Source organism: Monomorium pharaonis, chromosome 5 (genome assembly GCF_013373865.1).
Source record: "Monomorium pharaonis isolate MP-MQ-018 chromosome 5, ASM1337386v2, whole genome shotgun sequence".
NCBI classification, from domain to species: Eukaryota; Metazoa; Arthropoda; class Insecta; order Hymenoptera; family Formicidae; genus Monomorium; species Monomorium pharaonis.
In genome coordinates this window covers 18,775,904-18,799,680 of record NC_050471.1, presented here as the reverse complement: position 1 = coordinate 18,799,680, position 23,777 = coordinate 18,775,904, and the positions used below count along the sequence as shown (strand labels likewise).

Here is a 23,777-nt window from a genome sequence, read left to right as displayed (position 1 = left end):
GAGATGAGAGAGATAGAGGCGGACGAGAGAGAGTGTGAGGACGGAAAGACGGGAGAGAGAGCGAGGCGAGGGAGAGAGAGAGAGAGGGACGAGAGAGCCGAGAGGAGAGAGTGAGAGATGAGAGGATGAGAGAAGATGAGACGAGAGGAGGAGGGAGAGATGAGAGAGAGCGAGCGAGAGAGAGCGGAGAGAGTGGGCAGGAGGAGGGAGGAGAGAGCGAGAGAGAGGAGAGAGAGAGAGAGAATGGGGGAATAGGAGCGTGAGGACATAAAGAAGAGCTAACTAGGAAATAGCGTTGTAGAGTAATATTGAACAATATGAAATAATATAATTAATATAATTAATAATATAATTAATAATTTAGAGAGGGGGAGAGGGAGAGCGTGAGGGAGCGTGAGATAGAGAAGGGCACTTAAATATGATAAAGTGTGTGAGAGTAATATTACAGAAGAAGAATAAGTGAAATGTTCAATATAAGAATGCTAAGTGGCGCGCGCAATGTTGTGTTCTAGTTACTTTATAAATTCTAGATACATAAGAGTCAATTTTATTAAATATTTTTTTAATTATAAAATAAAAAAAATTTTTTTTTCGAAAAATAAACAGCGTAGTTAAATAGAGATATTTATACTGTAAAACTTTTGTATAAAATATTTTTTGATGTTTGGTTAAATTTACAAGATATATCGAAAAAAAGATAAAAATGTCTCAACATTTGAAGGATAATTTTAACCCTTTAAATCGTTTTTGAGCATCAACTAAAAGTTAAATTCATGTATTGTCCCCCTCTACATTCGTACCAAATTTCACTAAAATTAAAATTTTGATGCAATATTCAACATAGGGAAGACATAAAAAATAAATTTTTGAAAAAAAAATTTTTTTTTTAAATAAACAGCATAGTTAAATAAAAGTATTTATGCTGTAAAACTTTTGTATAAAACATTTTTTAATATTTTGTTTAGTTTGCGAGAAAAAACAAAAACCCTCAACTTTTGAAGGGTAGTTTTAATCCTTTAAACCGTTTATAAGCACCAACGAAAAATTTCTAAATTCATATTTTTACCCCCTCTACATTGTCAAGTTTTATTAAAATCAGATTTTCGGGTTCGTGAAGTTCCCTTGTTAATTTTTTACGCGTTTCCCCGCATTTTCGGGCAAAATAAATATCATAATATTATTCTACAACCAAAAACCTATTAAAAAACCCATCGATTTCACTTGCCGGTTAGGGGCGAAAACCAACAACGTTTTTTATCCTCTTTTACATTTGTAGATAAAGTGTATAATCAGGAGCTTCGTTAAGGAATTTTTTAATATCGTCTGTTGTTAAAGCTTTCAATTTTTTACTTTGAAATCTCTATGCTTGTTTTTTTTTGAGAAATACAACGAGTTGTCATATTCATTAATGTTCATTACTTTGCACTGTTCGACTTGAAAGCAGCCGTGATGACACGTGATGACATGATGTCTATATGACACGAATTGACAGGTTATTTATCTAGGATTAGGTTTGTTCGAAAGCGACATAACGTCGAGGGTTACCATAGATGGCGATAAAATGTCAATAACGGTCGGCTTCCGCTTCCGGCGCGACGTATGTTAACACTCGGTTTTCTCGTGTGAGCATAGTCAGGTTGCAGAGCAAAAGTAAGGGTGAGTGCAAGGTGAGAGTGTGCAAGGTAGAAAGAGGAGAATAAGTGGGAAAAAGGGATTAGGGTTAGGGATAGAGCATAGAAAGAAAAAAGATCCTATATAGAAATGAAACCTCCAGTAGACGTCCATTGGACGTCTTTCATGGAAGTTTGAAACTTCCAGTGGATGTTCATTGAAGCATACAGAGCCACTGGAAATCCATAGTTCCGCATTGCGTACGTCCATTGAACCTCCATTGTACGTCGTCAAGGATGTCTACTGGACGTTGGTGGATCGTTGATGGAAGATTCATGGAGCCTCGATGGATGTCTGACGGATGTTTCGTGGATCATTACGTATAAAAAAATATATTCTTAACAAAAGTACCTTTATTCAAGAACATTTTATACTTAAAATGGAGTGTAAATATTTTTTGATTAAATGTATTATTATGTTTCTTATAAATATTTTTTTAAGCATATCATTGTTCTTAGATAAAAGTTTTTATTATGTCCTTCTCATTTTTATCAATCTTTTTTACACACTAATATAGTTCACCAATCTTGTACTATATGTCGATGGCGAAATCTTACGAGCGCCTTTATCAACCCTTTTTATTCACCTAAAAAAGGCATTTTATTCACAAGAAACATATGCCACGTAGTGGCGGGTAGTGAAGGTTTTACAGAGCCTTGGTGGATGATTGACGGATGTTTTGTGGATCATTAGTAGTGGAGCTTCAATTCCACGAAAAGTCCGTCAGTCGTCCATCAAGGCTCCGTGAAGCCTCTACTAATGATCCACAAAACGTCCATCAGTCGTCATCAAGGCTCCGTGAACTCTACCAATGATCCATGAAACATCCATCAGTCGTCCATCGAGACTCTGTCAAACCTCTATTAATTACCCGCGTAACGTACGTAATGGATATCTTTTAAGATGTTTAAGACAAAAATTTATTTTAGAGGTAAGATGAATCATCTATCTGACTGTCACCATGGAAGTAAATATCTCATAGAGCTATGGAAGTTTAGTAGATCGCTAATGGACGTCCATCTGACTTTCATCATGGAAGTAAACTCCTAATGAAGCCAAAGAAGTTTATCTCTAATGGACGTCCCATGGATCTATGGAGGTTTAGTGGACGTCCACTGGATGCCAATTTCTATGGCTGGGATAAATAGGTAGTGAGGTAGGTGACAGTTAGGCATAAAGTACAAGTATTTAGAGAAAGAGTGAAAAGCAGGAGACGGTTCGGAATCGAGCATATGTAGATAGAAAAGGAGAGAGTAACAAGATAAGAGAGTTTAGAGAGACATGGAAGGAGCCAGGAGTAATCAAATTGAGAAAAAACATAGGGAGAAATGTAGCAGCATAGGAAGCACAAGGAGTATAGAGGAGTTATTGAAAAGGAAAAGACAGTGATGGCAGGAAAAAAGGAAAAAATTAATGAAAAAAATTAAAGAGTTGGAAAGAAAGATAGGGGAGATGAAAGAAAATAAAGGAGATAAGAAGAAACCTGATAGTAAAGGGATTAGATGTCAAAGAAGGAAAGAAGAGAGAGACAGTAAGAGCAGTAACATTTCGAACGTGGTCAAATTTACGCGTGACCATTTCGGACGCTTCCAGAGTCTATCCTTGTGTATTTTAACCCGCTGAATCCAAATTCAATGTCAGAATTGCTGCATTGGCTCATTTTCTCCTAACCTCAAAAAAAAAAACACCTTGTAAAAGCAGTTTAGGTCACAAATATAATCCGGAACGTGCAGGCTCGCGTAACCACATTACCCGGGGAAAATTCAATACGTTCGACAAGTTTGAGCTTTTGAATAGCGTAGAATGAATAGCGTAGAAAATTCACTTCCTTTTTCTATTATATCTAACTCTTTTATTCTTAAAGGTTCTGTGCAATGGCTTTTTCTTACGTTTCTTCCCTTTCATAGAGACATCACGTTTGAGTGTCCAGCAGAAATCAGCCATTATATTCACAACCCATTTGCCTTGATATTGATATTCCATCTCCTTGATGTCCTAATGAAATGTTTCTCCCTGTTCTTTACTATAATCACTTAGATTTTCTGGGAAGTAGTCGATATAAGAATCTAAGAAATGCAACTTAAGATTCATTAGGCAACATAGTTTTCTATAGTTCTCCATCATTTCCGCCACTTTTTCTCTGTAATCTTGACCTTTGTGGTTTCCTAGAAAATTTTCTGTGACACCTTTAAATCTCAGCCATGGTGCTCTCTCGTCTTTATTCATTTTAGTGACAAAATTGTCGTCTTTCAACATTTTACGTATTTGAGGTCCATCAAAAATTCCTTCCCGCAATTTTGCATCAGAGATGTTGGAAAATTCTTGTAAATACTGGTAGCTTTCACCCATTGTTTCATGAATCCTAATTTGATATGAAGAGGTGGAAGAAGAACTTTTGAAAGCTCAACTAATGGTTCATTTATGATATTTTTAGATCCAGAGACGTTCTTGTCTGCCGTTCTTTTTTTATATAATGGTTCGTTCGATCTCTACTATCCCATTCACATAGAATGCATGAATTTTTTGTGTAATCTGATCGTTAACCCAATAATATGGTGAGAATTTTTAGATCCCCACAAATTTGCCAACTATGTGTTCTGTGTATTTAATTTTTTTAAGAACTGTTTTCAGGTTTGTGTATTCTTCTTTTATCACTACCGAGTGCGCTACAGGAATGGAGGCATATACATTAGTATTGTGCAGCAACACTGTTTTCAAGCTTCTCTTAGAAGAATCGATGAATAGTCTCCATTCATCAGACTTGTAACATCCAAGTTTCAGTTTGTTCATTAATCCAAACCTTCGAGAATAAATGAGTTGCATATAATAGAAAAAGGGAGTGAATTTTCTACGCTATTTACAGAAGCTCAAACTTGTCATACGTATTGAATTTTCGTCGCATAATGTGGTTATGCAAGCCTGCACACTCTGGATTATACATTTGTGACCCAAACTGCTTTTACAAGGTGTTTTTTGAGGTTAGGAAAAAATGAGCCAATTCAGCAATTTTGATCTTAGATTTGGATTCAGCGGGTCAAAATACATAAGGATGGACTAGTCTGGTCCGCCGGACCAACATTAAAAAAATTTTTTTTAAGATTAAGAAATGCGAGCTAACTTTGCAATTCTGACCTTGGATTCGGATTCAGCGGGTTAAAATACATAAGGATTGACTAGTCTGGTCCGCCGGACCAACATTAAAAAAAATTTTTTTTGAGGTTAGGAAATACGAGCCAACTTTGCAATTCTGACCTTGGATTCGGATTCAGCGAGTCAAAATACATAAGGATTGTCTAGTCTAGTCCGCCGGACCAACCACTTTTTTTTGTGTGCCTGTGTTATTAAAAATAGAAGAGAAGATAGACTCGGATCATCATCCCGTGAAGGTGACTCACAGAAGGAAGAAAAGAGAGAAGAAAAAGAAGGGAAATAAAGACGATGAGGAAATAGAAAAGAGGTTGAGTTTTTTTAGGAAAGAAATGGAGAGGGTAAGGTAAAATTGGAGGAAGGTGAGCTTCAGGAAAAATGAGAAAAGTTGGAGAATAAAATAAAGAGAACAGTACAGAAAATAGAAAAGAAAAGGGAGATAAGGGGGAGAGAAAAAAGAGGATAATGGGATAAAGACTGCAAGAAGAGAAAGAGGATAGCTGAGGGAGTGAAGAAACGGAAAATAACAGGAGCAGAAATATAAAAGATTGAAAAGGAAATGTAATAAATTGTGTAGAAAAAAGAAAAGAGAAGGGAAAAAGGCGAATAGAGATAGTTTAGGAGGCAAAAACCGCCCAAAGGACCTTCTTCGTTACGAAATAAACTGGAAGTGATATTGTTCGGTAGCCCGTTGCAGCAGCTCGGGGTAGAGCAAGGAGGCGTCAAAGGTTCATACCACCTCCCTTGAATTGTCGGGACGACAATTCTGAAGGAGGGCAGTGTTGCACGCGTCACCCGGTATGATGCCCGGCTGCGCGAGTCAGCTGATCCACCAGATCGATATTATCGATCGCTCGGTTGCTATGGGAACGTTTTGGTTTTTGATGTCGGTTTTCAGAACTGTGAAGCTCGTGCATTTAAAGTAGATAAATAAATACTTTCCTCTTATCACGAGAGAGTGTTATTTCTCGCGTGCGACCGAAAGTTAGAAATGAGCGCGCGAGGAAACCGGAAGTTCGGGAGTGTCGCGGGAAGTGTAACACTTTTTGTACTGCAAAGGAATGGAGGACAAAATGCACATATAAGAGAGTTAGAAAAACAGCAGCAATAATGAAGCAGAAGGGATAGGGAAAAGGAAATTTGAGAAGGTTTGGGAAAGAAGAATGTAACTACTCGATAGATTAGTGATTTGCGGAGTGAAAATTTGTAGGTGGAAAGAGAGAGAAAGTTGAGAGGTTAGAAAAAAGGTACTTAAGATGGGTTAGGAGTTAAGAGAAAAACACTAAGGTATATGGTAAGATAAGAATTGGGGAAGAGAGTGAAGGGGAATTTTGAGGCAAGACTGATGGAGGAAAAAAAAGTAATTTAACAAAAAGATGTTTAAATGAGATGAGCAAAAAATAAAGTAGAGCAAAAATTATAGAAAGTGGGAGAAAGAAAGAAAGGAATTTTTTGAGAGTAAAGAGGTGGAGGTAGAAAGAAAAAAAGAAAAAAACTGTTGGTATAAGGCATGGAATAGAAAAAAAAAGGAAAGGCAGAGAAGAGATAGATGGGAGAAGATAAGGGAGTCGAGGTACAATAGATGGTATAGCGAGATAAAAGGAAAAGAAATTCCGGGAATTTTGAAAAAAAAATTGGGGAAAAGTAGGTGGCAGAGGATACCGAAATTTAGACTAAAAAATAAAAGAGTGAGGCCCGAGTGAGTGCGCACATAAGCAATTGGACACAGTAGTATTTTCCGATTGGACACAGACCCGATTGGACACGGACCCGATTGCACACGGACCCAATTGCGCACCGACTCGTTTGCACACGGACCTGATTGCACACGGATCCGATTGCACACCGACCCGATTGCGCACCGACCCGTTTGGACACGGACCCGATTGTACACAGATCCGATTGCACACCGACCCGATTGCGCACCGACCCGTTTGCACACAGACTCGATTGCACACGATACGATTCCGCATCGCAGAATAATGCAAAAGCAACCTGTGGATAGCACAGAAAATTTAGAATAAATTTTTATAAATATTTCACGAATTTATTTTTAAAAAACATTTTTTAAGTTATATAATCGTTTTCATAAATTATTTAGAAATTATTATTAACAATATATAAAATATATTTTTAAAATGTACTAAAAAATATTCATGGCATATAAACTTGAAATATTTTTGTATTTTTAAATTATAATAGCATAAATATTTATTTTTAATATTTTTATAAATATTTATCACAATTATTTTATACTGGCAAACTCAGACATAAAAATACGTACAAAATATTTATTATATTTTTTTTTGTTATACATATTTTATAGTCGCAAACCCATGTGGTGCAGAAAATGCTTTGTGCACACGCACGCACGCACGCACGCACGCACACACACAAGGGCGAATGCAAGAGGGGCTTCGCCCCCCTCCCGCACCCACGCCGTCCAAGTCGCTAACCCATGTACTATCTGAAATGCGGAATCGTATCGTATGTAATCGGGTCCGTGTGCAAACGGGTCGGTGCGCAATCGCTTCCGTGTGCAAACGGGTCGGTGCGCAATCGGGTCGGTGTGCAATCGGGTCTGTGTCCAATCGGGTCTGTGTCCAATTAAATCTGTGTCCAATCGGGTCTGTGTCCAATCAGAAAATACTGCTGTGTCCAATCGCTTATGTGCGCAATCGGGACAGTCCCAAATAGAAAGAGAAAAAATAGATATTGGAAAGAAGAAAAAAAAAGTTGTGTTGGTTATGTGAAGGAAAAGTAGAGAGTTGGGAGCATGTATGGGAGAGGTGTAGAGAGTGGAGAAAAAAAGAAAAAAAAATTAGGTGGAAGGAGATGGGAAGCATGTTAAGAGAGGATTGGGAAAGGAAATGGTGGATGAGGTTGGTGGAAAAAAAGGCAAGAGAAGGGAATGGTAGGAAAAGAGGAAATTAAGAAAAGGAGAAGAGAAGGAAAGAGAATGAATGATAAGAAAAGAATGGAAATGCACTTGATTAGAAGGAAAAGAATATAGTATTAGTAAGAAAAGGAGATTGAATGACAAATGCAAAAAGAAGCAAAAGCTCGGGCTAGAGAAGGCGCGCGCGCGCGCGCGCGCGTGTGTGTGTGTGTGTGTGTGTGTAGAGATAGGATGTGAGTGCGTAAACAGGTAACTAGTACGCGCCAACACATTTAGGGAGCGTCCCACATGCGCACGGTAATAAACGGACACAGGCTGAGTGAAACGGATACAGTAATAAACAGACACAATAACAAACAGACTTACCACATGAGTTTGCGACTTTCCAGGATACCCTCCCGCTCGCACGCGCGCGCGCGTGTGTGTGTGTGTGTGTGTGTGTGGCCACAGCGAAAAAATGTCCACGCTTTGTACTGTACCACATAAATTTGCGACTTTCTACGCGTAGCGAGAACTATCCACACTCCCTCCCTCCCTCCTGTTTACATTCGATTACATATAATAAACACTACATGCCTATAAAATTTCATGAAAAATTTTGCACGAATTTGTTGTACCCCTCGTTGTGAGTACGATTTGGGATCACTGCCAGAGATCTCGCGAGGAAGGTATTTGGTCACTCACACCGTTAGTTATATTGAACACTTTTATTCTTGTATTCGGTTACAGTGAATAGATCGCGACCCCGTAAGGCAGAGTGTCGCGTCTATGAGCTCGTTGTCCACGACCCCGCAAAGCAGAGTGTCGTGTGTTGTCTTAGTTTGTCTACTTCGGATTGACCCGCTCCTCACCTTCTTTCGCCGGTTTATATATCCGATAATTCGGTAGTTGGATCGAAAGAAGGGGAGGATTGCGTGAGGGCGTAAATCGGTCAGTATTCCAAATTATTGCTTAGACAGCAAGTGCTGTCTAAGGAGCATTGCGCTAATTGTCGAGCAGATTGCGCGAAACCTCGCGCGATGCGCTCGATGCTGACTGCTGCAGCTGACCGACTTACGTCATCGTGCTACTGACACCTTTTTTATCGTTATGAGTGTGTCACTCATAACAATTTTGTTTCTGTCTGATTAACACTGTGTCCGTTTGTTATTGTGTTCGTTTGTTACTGTGTCCGTTTCGCACTGTGTCTGTTTGTTAATATGTCCTGTGTCCGTTTCGCAATGTGTCTGTTTCGCAATGTGTCCGATTGCCACCACGGTATGTCCGTTTCGCACTGTGTCCGTTTATTACTGTGCGCATCTGGGATTCACTCCACATTTAGGCTATGATTAGATGTAAGGTAGGATAAGATAGCGTGTAAGATATTTTTTGTAAAGTATTGTAACCCTAAGGGGAAACAAAATAAATAAACTAACTATGTCGGTAATGTTTGCAAAGTTTTCAAGAGATACCATATGTTTGTTGCTAGATGACGTGCCTGTGGTACGATGCGAGTGACAATGAAGGGCAAGGTGTGACAAAGTAATCAATAGCGCGAGATTTAAAGGAAATAGTCATGTAAAAATGATTGTTGCACGACTATTTCTGCACGGTTGATCGGTAGGGTAATCAGTTATTTATGCAAGAATACTGTCCGTGCATAATTAGCGACTTTCCGACCAGTAGAGGGGCACGAAGAGAACCATTTTCAACGCACATGTAACAAAGTTATATTTATTATAATAATAAAAACTTAAATGTTAGATATAAATAACACAAATAAAATTTTCCAACCATTTTTTCTTCAAAGCAGATCTTAATGCTTAATCTTTTTCATTGCCTAAACCTATTGCAAAAAATATTGACATAATGCTCAGACTAAATTCTAGGTTCAAGCATTGGTTAAGGTAATATTTTTTACAATAAATTAAGTTTTTTTAAGATACTTGTAGCATCATTATTAAACCATCAAATTGGACTTCCGTTTCCGGGCCAAAGTAAGTTAGATGTATGTAGTTGTAAGCAGTGAATTGAGTGCGATAAGAGGTGAAAGAGAGCGTAGGAGAGGGTAGGATAGTCGAGTGTGATTGAAAGAGAGCGCTAGAAAGTGTGTGGATGGATAGGTGAAGTGTAGAAGGAAAGGATATGAGTGAATTTTAGCGTATTAATTAGGTGACGCGGGTAATAACAGAGTTGAAGTAGGGAGTAGGCAGAGAGAAGATGTGCGTATGGAAGAGTGGGGAAATTTTAAATGGAAGGAGATGGTGGGAGATGAGGAAGGTGAGTATACGTATGTTGAAGGTAGGGGAGCACGGTGATCGACTACATTTTAGTAGATAGAAAGGCGAAAGAAAGAATAGAGAAAATGAGGGTAATAGATAAGGTAGATTCGGATCATTTTCCAGTAGTGGCAGAGGTGAGGAGTGAGGAGAGAGAGTAAATAAAAAGAAGCGTCCCGTTTGCCCACGTCAATATTGATCATGGGTTGGATTGGCCACGTCAATATTGGCCACGCGTCAATATTGGCCATGTCAATATTGCCCACGTCAATAATGGCCACGCGTCAATATTGGCCACGTCATTATTGGCCACACGTCAATATTGACCACGTCATTATTGCCCACGCGTCAATATTGGCTACGTCACTATTGACCACGCGTTAATATTGCCCACGCGTCATTATTGCCCACGCGTCACTATTGGCCACGTCATTGTTGTATATGGGTTTGCGACTTGGACGGGGTGGGTGCAGGAGGAAGGGCCGAAGGCCCCCCTTGCACCCCCTCCCGTGTGTGTGTGTATGTGTGTGTGTGTGTGTGTGTGTGTGTGCGCGTGTGTGTGCGTGTTCGTGCAAAGCATTTCTCTGCACCACATGGGTTTTGCGATTTTCTACGCTAAACAAAAAAAAATTGATTAATATTGACGTGGGCAATAATGACGCGTGGCCAATAGTGACGTGGCCAATATTGACGCATGAGCAATAATGACGTGGTCACCCCTTTCTGGGATGAGGAGGGTAAGAAAATGTTCAGGGAAGTTTTGGAGGTAGGGATAGAGGAAGAATAAGAGCAGGAAGTAAATAAGGAGGGGAATAAGATGCTGAGTAAAATCAAGGACGCAATGGGAAAGGCGGAGAGAGAGAGAAGAAAAGGTAAGAAGGTAGGAAGAGGCTGGTGGGATGAAAAGTGTAGGGAATTGAAAAGACAGGTGAGGAGGGATTTAAGGAAGTGAAGGAAAGGATTAGAGGATAGGAGAAATATATAGGGCTAAAAAGAGAATTCAAAGTTCTATGTGAAAGAAAGAAAGAGGAGGAGAATAGGAAGTGGGAGAAAAAAGCAGAAGAAGCCAGGAATGAGAGTGAAGTTTGGGAGATAGTAAATAAAGACAGGAAAAAGAAAAGGAGAGTGAACGAAGGAATAAAAGTGGAGGAATGGAAGGAGTATTTTATGTGTTTGTTAGGTGGAGTAGAAGCAAGAGTGGTTAAAGGAGAGGTGAGAAAAGATAGAGAAGTTTGTAGGAGGGAGGAAGAACAGATTATTAGCAAGGAGGAAGTAAGAAAAGTGGTGAGTAAATTAAAATTAGGAAAAGCGGGTAGATTAGATAAAATCCCGAATGAGGTATAAAGGTGGGGAGAGGAGGAAGATTAGAGGAGTGGATAGAGGAATTTTTGAATAGGGTATGGAAGGGAGAAGAATGGCTAGAGAAATGGAAGGAGGGAGTAATGGTACCGAAAAAAAGGAGAAGGGACGCAGGTGAAGGAGTATAGGGGAATAACTTTAATGCCCACGCTGTACAAGGTGTATGCAAAAATTCTAGCAGAGAGGTTGAATAAAGAGATTGAGGAGAAAGGAATAATCCCAGATAATCAGGCAGGCTTTAGGATAAAGAGAGAAACAATAGATAATATTTATGTATTAAACTACTTAGTAAATAAAAGTGTAAGCAAAAAAGGCGGGAAATTAATAGCGTTATTCGTAGATTTGAAGGCGACATTTGATTCGGTGGATAGAAGTATTTTGATATAGACGATGAGAGAGAGGGAAATTAGAAAAGGTTTAATAGAGAGAGTGGAAAGTTTATTAAGAAAAACGAAAAGTAGAGTTAGGGTTGGGGAGGAGACGGGAGAGAAGTTATGGACAAGGAGGGGGAGTAAGACAGGGGTGTTCACTGAGTCCGTTGATTTTAATCTATTAATCTCAGACTTAGAAGAAATAATGGGGAGGGTCAAGTGGGGAGGGGTGAAGATAAGAGGAGAGGGTGTGTACGTTAGCATGACTTGCGGATGACTTGGTGGTGATAGCGGAGGACGAAGACCAGATGAGAAGTATGTTAGAAATATTAGAAAGGTACTTGGATGAAAAGAATTTAGTTTTAAATGCGAAGAAATCAAAAATATTGAAGTTCAAAAAGGGAGGAGATAGAGAGAGTTGGAAAAGTTGGTGGTGGAAAGAGAATAGGATAGAGAAGGTGAAGGAGTTTTGCTATCTAGGATATGTGTTTCAAAAAAATGGGGGGCAAGAAGCGCAGATAAAGGATAGGGTGAGAAGGGCGGCGGCAGTGATGGATCAAGTTTGGGGGATTGGGAAGAGAAGGTACGGGGTGATTGAGGAAGGAGGGTGTGATTATTTGACAGGTTAGTATGGACAGTTATGGGGTACGGGGTTGAAATATGAAAGGAAAAAGACAGTATGGAGAGGTTAGAAAAGAGGTACCTGAGATGGATGCTGGGCTTGGATTGGCACACGCCGGGCTATATGGTGAGAGAAGAGATACTAAGGGATAAATTGAGAGGGAAAGCGGGAAGAAAGGCGTGGAAATATGAAAAGAGGTTAGAGGAGGGAGGAGGTAGCGAACTAGCAAGAAAGTGTTTAGAAGAAATAAAATTGTATAAAATAAATATCTTTTTTGAACTCATTATCCTATTTTTTTCATAAAGTGATAATAAAGATCATATCTTGATCTTTAGTCAGTTAAATTTTTTCAACTCAAAATATTAAAAATCTTAAAAATTATAATTTTTTCAATAAAAAGTACATTTAATACAAAAACAGCTCGTTTTCTTATGTCTAAATAAATACCCTTTTTAAAACATCAATTATCCTACTATTTTTTTCATAAAGTGTCACCCCATTCAGTTAAATTTTGCTCAAAATATTAAAAATTAAAAAAGTTATAATTTTTTTCGCAAGAACTGATAATTTCACGAATTTTTTAAATATAAAGGTACATATATTTTATTTAAAGGTACATATGACTTTTTAATACAAGTAATATGTTCTACAAATATTGAAGTTTTCTTCATATCTTTTGGATGCCATTATTTAATTTATTTGAGAGTAGTCGTATTTTGAAATTTGGTACTGAGTCCGTTGGATCTAGTGTGACAAGTTTGTTACAGAGCAGATGTGTGACAACTGAGGGTTAACTTTCTTTTTTCGAGATGCACATATATATGTTATCCACACTATATAGCAGCACATCTTATTTTTGCACATACATGTGTGATCCACAGCGACGAGATTATTATCAAGGTCAAGGTCTTCAATATATATCAAGGTCAAGGTCTTCGATAAGACTTTATCTATTCGTCATTTTTACATAAAAAATTAACTCAGTTACGTTAAGATTAAAATAACTCAAGTTAAAGTAAAAATTAGTTTTGAGAAGCATTATTTACATTAAATTAAAAACAGTTATATAATTTATTTAAATTAGATTATCAACATAACTATAATATCGAGTATTTAATTTTTTTTGTTAAAAAATTAAATTTACTTGAAATATCAAAAATATTGTTTTTATGCAGAAATGTATTTTTTCTTTTATAATCTTTCTTTTAGAGATAAAATTTTTAGCTTAAAAAAAAAGTTAATAAGTTAAAGCTTATATGTTTAAAAATAACTGGTTAAAATTAAAAATTAAATCATTTAAAATTAACAAAATTAAGGTAAAAGTTATTAACTTTTTAACTATTTTATTAACTGTCAATTTTTTAACTAAGTATTACTCAACCCTGGTATAATTATAATATATTTATATTTATATTTATATTTATCCTCTCTCTCTTTCTCTTTCAATATAAACATTTTCCTGATAGGTAGCAATAGTGAGTTGTGCATCTGCTCACTGTACTTTCAAACTCCGACTAAATACCATTTTTATTCGATTGCCTCGCAGAAAGAAAAAGGACCCTACTGTATAAATAAGTACCCCAAGAAAACTTCTTGTAAATTTAAAACCATTCAGAACCGGTATTAAACTGTAAACCCCGTTTATCTATGTAAATTATAGAAAGCACACATTACAGAAATATGCTAATTGTGAGAGATCGCGCTTGTGAAGAGACTAAGAATTAAGAAAAAAATTTTCCTAATATATATTAACTGTATTTCTGTTATTACTTACTTTACATAATCCACATGAAATTTGTTTATACTGTAGTTACAAAGATGCATGCAAGGATTCCAAGTATACTGACTCTGACCGTCATATTTAACAGCTGCAAATCTCACTAAACCTTCCTCATATAAATAAATTAGCAGGGGATCGTAGTTTGTCACAGCCACATAGAGACGCAAATCACATTTATGTCCGTCGACTAAAAGCGGATTATTTATGTATTGCGCCACGATAACCGATTCATCTGTCAGAATTTTCTCAGGCTATAACATTAGATACAAGTAAGTATATTACATATTTTGTAAAATCATAAATTTAAATTAAATTCACATTCAAATAATACAACAACTTAACATAAGCTAAGTTCATTTTTTCTACAAATTTTAGTTTTTTATTAAAAAGTTAATTAAAAAGTTCTCCAAAAAATAATATTACAAATAATAATAATATATTCAGTAATTTTCTCTATTTACATAACATTTAACACAATTCAAAATAGAACAAAAAATGTGTTTCTTAAGTATTAGCAATAAATAATGTCATTAATACTAAATATCAATCAATGAGTAAGACAATATGATATTCAAAATCAAAACATTAAACGTCTCAAAAACAAATTGAATATGTCCATTAAATCTAAAGCGGACAGTTTTCTGTAACTTTTTTTAGTAGTATTTTATGCTATAAATCTAATTCTTAATAAATTTCAAACCAACTTTTTTTGTGTAAAATTTCCTGTATTTTCAATATCCGTCGCCAGAATTTCTCAAAAATGCAATCCGAACAATTTATGTTAATTTATTTGCAAAAAACGGTAATTTTTTCACTAAAATTTTCTTTTCAATATTTGATTCTGGTGTCAGATTCGTAATCAGCGACCCAAAAACCTTCTATATAATGATTTTCAGTAAATTTGATTGACTTCAAATGTTTTCGACCGTCATATTGGATTTGCCATCTTGAATTTGACATGTTTGATAACAGAATCGTAATTAGCAACCCAAGAAACCTAAAAACTAATTTGGATGATAATAAAGCAATTAAAAGAAATATTTACATACAATGAAATCAAAGATTTCATAGATTTTCCTCTTTTAACCTCCATATTGAATGTCGCCATCTTGAATTGAAATATATTCACATGTACATTTAAAAGTTTACGGTCCATGGACGCAAGATTTTCACTTCTCAAAGATATTTCCACCCGTTTTCTATGTGTAAATATTAATTTTTAAAAAATTTCAGTAAAAAAATCAGTTTTTTTGCAAATAACTTAATATAAATTATCCAAATCGCATTTTTGAGAAATTCTGACGACAGATATTGAAAGTTCAAAAAACTTTACATTAAAAAAAAGTTGGTTTGAAATTTTTTTAGATTAGATTCATAGTATAACATATCATTAAAGTCTCAGAAAACTGTCCACTTAGGACTTAATGAGTTAAGTTACGTCTATGTTATGCTGAAAGACTATTTTAAATCATCTTATATTTCAATTTGGACATGCGTGCTATCTGGAGTAATACTGGTTAAATTATATAAAACGTAGCTGTGTTATAAGTAATAAAATTAATAAAAATGAATGATCACAATAGCATAATTATAATCTTGCAAGATAATTTAATAATGGAGAAATGTTTATATGCATAAGTTCTTGCATAATACTTGTAATTTATGAAAAAAGTTTTTGTTTTTGATTTCTTGCTAAACCTCCAGCAGACGCAAAATAATGCTCAAAATTTTTATGTTGAAACACATTTCAGCTAATAAAGTCAAGACCAGTTAACAAATTGTTCGCATTTTGTAAAAAAAATTGCTTCTGATAATTTTTCGCTAAATCTTCACGTTAATCAGCAGACAATTTTCCAGCTGGTCTTGCCTTCATTGGTTCAAATGTGTTTTATTATAAAATAAAAACTTTCAGAATGCTATTTTGCGCCTGTTTGATATATGGTGCGCAATATATTAGTTACATATTGTAATATCTACTTAGATAATATACTATTGTGCAAACATCCACCAGTGTTAGCTCAGCAACTTAAAAATATTTATTTATTTATTGCGTCCCCCTAAGTTTACGATCTCTGTCTTACAATAACTTATACAGACAGTATCTATTATCCTATGACTAACTTAACCTACTCGCAAAAATGTTTCAGCGTAAGCTTCCGCCTTCATATCCTGCCTTACCACGCGCGCACACATGCACGCATACACGCATACACACCACTGCCTTAGTGACTTCCTCATGCCTATTCATTCATTCCGTTCTCACCGCCCACTCTCTTCTTCTCCCTCTCTCTCCGCCCCCTCACCTCTCTACCTCTTTTCTTTCCATCTCCAGCTCCCTTAACCAACTCTCTCCCTCTCCCTCCTCAACCAAAATCGTTTTCACCTACTCGATTTCCTCTTTCTCAATTTCTGCACTCTTCCCATACATGTTCCCATCATTCCCACATCCATCCGCATAATCCACATTTTTTCCTTTTCCTAATAATGACTTTCCCTCATCCTGTTTCCTAGCCTAAACCTCACTATTCTATTCCACTTATTTTCTTTCCACACTTTTCTTAAACATGCTGGCACACCTTTGTCTTTTATCAATTTGTATAACCGGACTCTCAAATTCTCTTCCACATTTCTTCTCTCTTGCATTTGTTTGTTTCTCCAGTAAATCTTTAAAGCCCCCTGTTGTAAGCCGATTACAACTATATCTATTAAAATTGCGACACGCATCTTTCGAAAGACGTTGCAAGAAGCACCTCTTTCGAAAGACGCACAAGAATCCGCCGCGCTCACGGAAGTCCCGAGTAACTTCCGTGAGATTACAACAGCGCGTTCGGAAGCAGTTCGTATCGCCCTAGAAATAGGTCCTACGCTGCAAAATCAAACCGCAAGGCTACCGCGTTCCGATGTCGAAACGCTTAGCCTCGCGGAAGCTACCGACGCCCGGTCACTGGCCCCCGAAATTGCGCCAGATATCATAATATATAAACGCGACCACGCCGTGACCGAGCCGGAGAGAAACATAACAACGTCCGAGCCGCGTCGCGTACTATACACCTTATCGCGAGTGATACCTAACACCATCACAGCTGATTGTAAGCGCAAGAAACAGAAATAAAGACAACGAACAAGCACGTAAGAAGCGTCTTCTTTTCTTTTATACACCGAGCCGAACCTTCACTCTTTGGGTCCCAACCCTTCAGGCAGAACGATCCCAACTACCGACGGGAAAGAATTCCCAAAACGAGCAAACGCTCACAACAAAATTGGTGGCAGCGGTGGGATCCAAGAAGCCGTCAAGGACAAGAGACATAAAAAAAAAAACGGATAGAAGAAGCTGAAACTAACAAAGGACCAGCAAATCCAAAAAACTCGAAGGAAGCACAATCCTGCGAGAAGAAGACCAGCCGACAGTAAGACGAGCTGAGACAGCACCATCGTGTTATTCAGTGCGCGAGTGCAAAGATCTGTGCCAACGCGTCAATACACGGTGCTAAGTGTCCTTGAAGAACGAGCTTCCCTGCCGGGGAACGGAACGGCCGACTAGCCAACGAGAGGTGGACCACAACAAGGGGCGACGACTAGACAACTGTAGACTACGAGGAAAAGCAACACATCCTACTACAACGCCGTACGCGCCAGTCCATCCAGCGAGCTGACCTACGACAACCGCCATGCGCGCCGTTCTACTAATGTAAGTCAGAATTGTAACAAATATTTGCGCACTCTTTGTAATGTCCCGTGCGAAGGGCAATGCGATCGAGAAATAATAATTCAGCAGAAAATTGACACCGCGCGAAAAAACGAGGCAACGCGAAGTTTAACCGCAAAAGAAAACGCCTGTCAAAAAAAAAGGATTTCATTTTATATACGCGCCAATCAATAATACAGTATCAGAATAAAACTTTGATTCGAGTACAACGTTCTAGCACGTACACACGCGACCGCGATAAGACGCTTAGCCGTGCGTAATCCGACTCCACCGATAATACTCGGGAGACGACCGCGAGACATACAGCATGCGAGCTGCACACTGTCTCGAATAATTCAAACAAATAATTAATGTCCCAAAACGGAGACAGCCCGCGAAACGAAGGCCAGCAGCCCTCGGGAGAAATAATAGAATCTCCAGAACACGAGGCAGTAGGCATAGCGGAAACCGCGTTACGCGATATACGAGACGCGACGCAACACGCGCTACGTGTTATAGGCGACCGCGGAACACACGTCGTCACCGAACGGGGAACCACAGTAAACGCACGCGAGTTTAGTTTGATAAGCGCCGAACCTAATACGACGCGTGACTTAAACGGACGAAATCGGACCGACAATCGACTGACATCCAGTCCCACGACAATGGCTCACTCTCCCGCCGAAGCGTCCGGAAATATACCACGAAATGAAGTCGAAGCAGAAATATTGCGACTTCATAATTCTCTGCATGAGGAAAATGACCATGCAGAAGAACGACCGGCACAGAGGATAAATCCGAACCTCCCGCCACGAGAAACAATGTTATTGCATGATGTTATGCATGAACTACGCGACCTGAAATTCCAATTAGGTCTAAGTAGAAGAGATCCGGGTTATCAGAGAAGGACGGAAGCACCCCTGAGACCCCAAAATTTTCACGATCACGCCTTAGATTTGTCGTACGAACGATCGAATAACGACATTAGAAATCAGCGCGGATCGACAGTAAATTTTTTGAGTATGAAAGAAGCGCGAAATATGATACCGGACATCGACGGCACACAGCGAAACCGCGTCCGCGAATTTATTAGCGCCGGTACATACGCGATGAAAAACATACACCCAGCCGACGAACATACCCTGCTAGAAGCCATCCTATGCACGAAATTTAAAGGTAAGGCAATGATGGACTTCTACACGCGCGATGTATACAGCTTTGAACAATTGAAAAGAGAGCTCGAAAATGAGTACCTTTCCAAACGGAGCACCGCACATCTGCAACAAGAGTTTAACTCGCTCAAGCAGAAACCCGCGGAAAGCGCGCAGGAATTCGGACGGCGAGTGGACCTGCTCGCCATGGAACTATATGAGTCCATGGAGGAGGGCAAGAACCACACTATCGAACAACAGCGAGCTATCCTGGATAATATTAAGGAACAGGCCCTGTATAACTACCAGATCGGTTTGCATGAAGACATCAAACTCCTGGTACGCGCCCAGCGATACAGAACGCTGCAGGACGCGATATCCGGCGCCAGTGCCGAAGAAAAAGTAAGGGAACCTAACCGAAATCGGAAGGAAGACCCTCGCACCGTCCCCAAGTACGCACGAAATATTCTGCGATGCGGAAAGTGCGGCAAGAATGGGCATGACGGGCGAGAATGCCGCAGCAGCCGATACGCTAACCGGTTCGAGTTACCGCGACCGGAGGGACGGCCTCGCGTAAACACAGTGGAACTATACTGTGACCATTGCAAAAGGGCAGGCCACACCCGAAAAGAGTGTTGGTCCCTTCACGGTCGACCCAAGAAAAAAGACAATGACCGCCGGAGCGAAAAGCCTAAAATTATGAAAAGGATCGAAAACGGCAAGCGAGCGAGCAAGGAAATAAAAATGATTAAGCATGCCGAGACAGCGAGCAGCGACGAGAGCTCGAGCGATGACGCAAGCTCCTCGCGCACAGCTGATGCGTATCGTGTGACACACGTGAAGCATGCACGGGGCAGCGACACTGGCCTCGACATGATTACACTGCCCGTACGCGAAGCAGAGCGGGGCAAGATTGAGTTCCTGTTTGACACCGGCTCAACCGTGTCATTAATAAAATTAAAAACATTGAAGGGACAAACCAAAATCCGTGATGAACACATCAAATTGACCGGAATAACCGGGCATTCTATTATGACACTAGGAAGAACGTCCGTGAACGTGGTAATGCACGACAAAAAAATCAGGCATCCGATGTACGTCATACGAGACGATGCCCCAATAGAATATGAGGACATACTAGGAGCTGATTTTACAAGAAAAAATAATGTCACATGCAACTATGGGACTAAAACAGTAAGATTAGGCGACACCAAATTCAAACTGTACCCGTACCGCCGAGTCACTCTGCAGCCACGGAGCGAGACGACAGTGCAAGTCACAGCGAGTGTAAACACCCTAGGAGTCATCAACTCCGAGGAGATGGCACCGGGAGTATTCTTAGGAAGCTGCCTAGTAGAACCCGAAAATCACACGTGCCCAATAAGTATCATAAATACAAACGACAAAAAGGTCGACCTACAATTACCTCGTGTCGAAATTGAAAAAATAAATATAAACAACGCACCGGATACCCACACGGCGAACGTAATCCGAGATGCATGGAAACATGAGATACCGATACCTCGCGCAGAGCGCATAATTAAACTACTTCAGTTAAAACATTTAAACGAAGAGGAAAAGAAAGCGATTCAAGCACTATGCGAAGAGTTCAGCGACGTCTTCTATCTAGAAGGAGATAAGCTCACATACACAACTCTCGTGGAACACGAGATACACACCAGGACAGAATCTGCGAGCGTGAATGTACGACCATACAGACTGCCCGAAAAACAAAAAACGGAAGTAGATAAACAAATCCATGAAATGCTAGAACAAGGAATAATCCGCCAAAGCAAAAGCCAATGGAACGCACCATTACTGGTCGTCCCGAAAAAACCTGACGCTACAGGAAAACCGAGATTCCGAGTAGTGGTAGATTTCCGAAAACTCAACGAAATTACAATCGGAGACTCTTTCCTGATCCCGAACATAACAGATATATTGGATCAACTCGGAAATGCAAAATATTTCACCACGCTCGATCTCGCTGCCGGATATCATCAGATATCAGTAGCAGAAAAAGATAAGGGGAAGACGGCATTCTCCACACCGTACGGGCATTACGAGTTCAATCGAATGCCGTTCGGATTAAGGAATGCCCCCGCGACGTTCCAACGCCTAATGAACTCAGTTTTAACGGGTTTACAAGGTCTCAAATGTCTAGTATATTTAGACGATATTGTTATTTACGGGCCGAGCCTGAGTGAGCATTACAAACGGCTAGCCGCTGTGTTAACACGGCTGAGAGACAGTAACTTGAAACTCCAGCCGGAAAAGTGCGAGTTCATGCGCAAGGAGGTGAACTACCTAGGCCACGTAATCACCGAGGACGGAATTTTACCCGATCCCAAAAAACTGGACGCCGTGGAGAAATTTCCCACCCCTACAAAAGTAAAGGACGTGCAAGCGTTTATTGGACTAGCGGGGTACTACCGAAAATTTATTGAAAATTTTTCAAAAATAGCGAAACCTTTAACAATGTTAACAAAAAAAGGGGAAAAATTCGCATGGACGACTACGCAACAAAATGCGTTTGACACACTCAAAATAAAATTAACTACCGCACCGGTATTAAAATATCCGGACTTCAGTGAAAAATTTCTCGTCACTACCGACGCGTCAGATTACGCGGTAGGAGCGGTGTTATCTCAAGGCACCGTCGGCCAAGACCGCCCGATCGCTTATGCAAACAGAATAATGAATCGAGCAGAACAGAATTATAATACGACCGAAAAAGAATTATTAGCGATCGTATGGGCCGTGAAACATTTTCGACCATATGTATACGGCACAAAATTTAAGATAATTACGGATCACAAGCCACTCGTATGGCTATTTAATGTGACAGATCCAGGATCTCGTCTGATAAGATGGAGACTCAAGCTCGCCGAATACGATTACGAGATAATACACAAGGCAGGCAAAGGCAATACCAATGCCGATGCACTGAGCCGACACCCCGTAATAGAAGACACGGAGCACGTAAATACCGTCGAAGATAAAAACCGACAGGAAGAAGAGGAAGAAGAAGAAGAAACAACAAACCGGAAATACACGGAAAAAGAAAAGGAACAGATATTATATGAATATCACGACGCTCCTCTAGGAGGGCATCAAGGAATCGCACGTACGCTAAAAAGGATACGATTGGACCATAATTGGCGAGGAATCACGAAAGATGTGGAAGACTACATCGCAAAATGTGATCACTGCCAGAAAAACAAATTAAAAGCAAAAACAAAGATGCCTATGGTGATAACGGATACCCCCAAAAATCCATTTGAAAAATGCGCTATGGATATTGTGGGACCATTAACAATAACGACCACAGGAAATAAATATATCTTGACCTTCCAAGATATTCTTACGAAATTCAGCAAGGCGATCCCGATAGAAAGTCAGGATGCGAATACAGTGGCACGAGCATTTGCCACTAAAATAATTTTTGAACACGGAATACCAGAGAAACTACTCATAGACCAAGGTACGAATTTTACAAGTGAAATTTTCAAGAACGTATGCAAATTGCTGAAGATCGAAAAAATGCAAACTACTGCATATCACCCAGAGAGCAACGGAACAGTGGAAAGATCACATCGGACTCTGGCAGAATATTTGCGTCACTACATAAATACCGATCAAACAGATTGGGACGAGTGGCTACCGTACGCTATGTTCACGTACAATACGACACCACATACCGTAACCGGGCTCACCCCCTTTGAATTGATATATGGACATAGAGCGACTTTACCTACAGCCCTAAATCAACCGCCTAGACTGACATATTCCTACGACGACTATGCGCAGGAGCTACGAGAAAAATTGCGAGCCTCAAGCAGAATAGCAAAAGAAAAGGCACAAGAAGAAAAACAAAAGGCGAAGAAGCAATACGATAAAAAATCAAAGCCAGCAATTTTTAAGGTCGGAGAAAAAGTTCTACTCTTCGACGAAACCGTAAGACGCGGCCGATCGAAAAAATTAGACGCAAAATGGATCGGACCGTACAAAATAATTGAGAAAAATAATGACGTCAACTATACAATAAAAATGGGACGAAAGACTTTACGCGTACACGCGAACCGATTAAAGTTATTTATAGAGAAGTAAAAGGACTCACCAAGCAGCAGATCCAAGCAAAGATTCAAGTATAATCCCAAAATAATCCAAAGAAAGAACACAACAAAATGGTACACTAATAAAACTTACACACAAAAAAAAAATCACAAACAAAATCCAAAACCAAACACCTATACACAACAGACGAAGTTGACAAACGCCTTAACAAAACGACTTATTGCAAGACGCGACTGAGATTCTCGAATAGTTAGCACTAATAAGTACCAGCGCTATTGCGAATTATAAAAATACTTTATCGTCTGTAAAACAAATGTAATAAATAAGATAGATACAAAAGCAATATATGTATATACATAACCACAACAAATATTGTAACACGAATCATCTCCCAAGCGAACGTGTAATCTGAGAAAAAAAAAAACAACTAAAGACTCTTGGGTGCATGTAAAAAAAAAAAACCGAAAATTAACCAAGAGCCTTTTTTTCGTCGAAAATGACAACCAGCGGCGTTACCGCTTTAATCATAATAGCCATCATGATTTACATAATATATACAAAACAAACTAGCAAACCATCAAAGCCTAGCAAAGCAGGTTGTCATCTGAGAACAAAATTGTAAGCGAAAACATCGCACCCTCGTTTTCTTATCTAACGGGGGAGGGATGTTGTAAGCCGATTACAACTATATCTATTAAAATTGCGACACGCATCTTTCGAAAGACGTTGCAAGAAGCACCTCTTTCGAAAGACGCAC

At 39.1% G+C, this 23,777-nt stretch overlaps 1 protein-coding gene across 3 annotated transcripts in view; it reads right to left on the bottom strand.

Moving 5' to 3' along the window:
• LOC105830827 (tubulin polyglutamylase TTLL5) overlaps positions 1 to 23,777 on the bottom strand; it is a 239,101-nt gene that overhangs the window by 85,325 nt on the left and 129,999 nt on the right. For 2 of the 3 annotated variants that reach the window (XM_036286732.1, XM_036286733.1), the window contains one exon: positions 14,102 to 14,358. The exons of the other annotated variant lie outside the window; for it this stretch is intronic. In XM_036286732.1, coding sequence (XP_036142625.1) covers positions 14,102 to 14,358 — 257 coding nt within the window. The remainder of the gene's footprint in view (positions 1 to 14,101; positions 14,359 to 23,777) is intronic. 3 annotated transcript variants of the gene reach the window in all.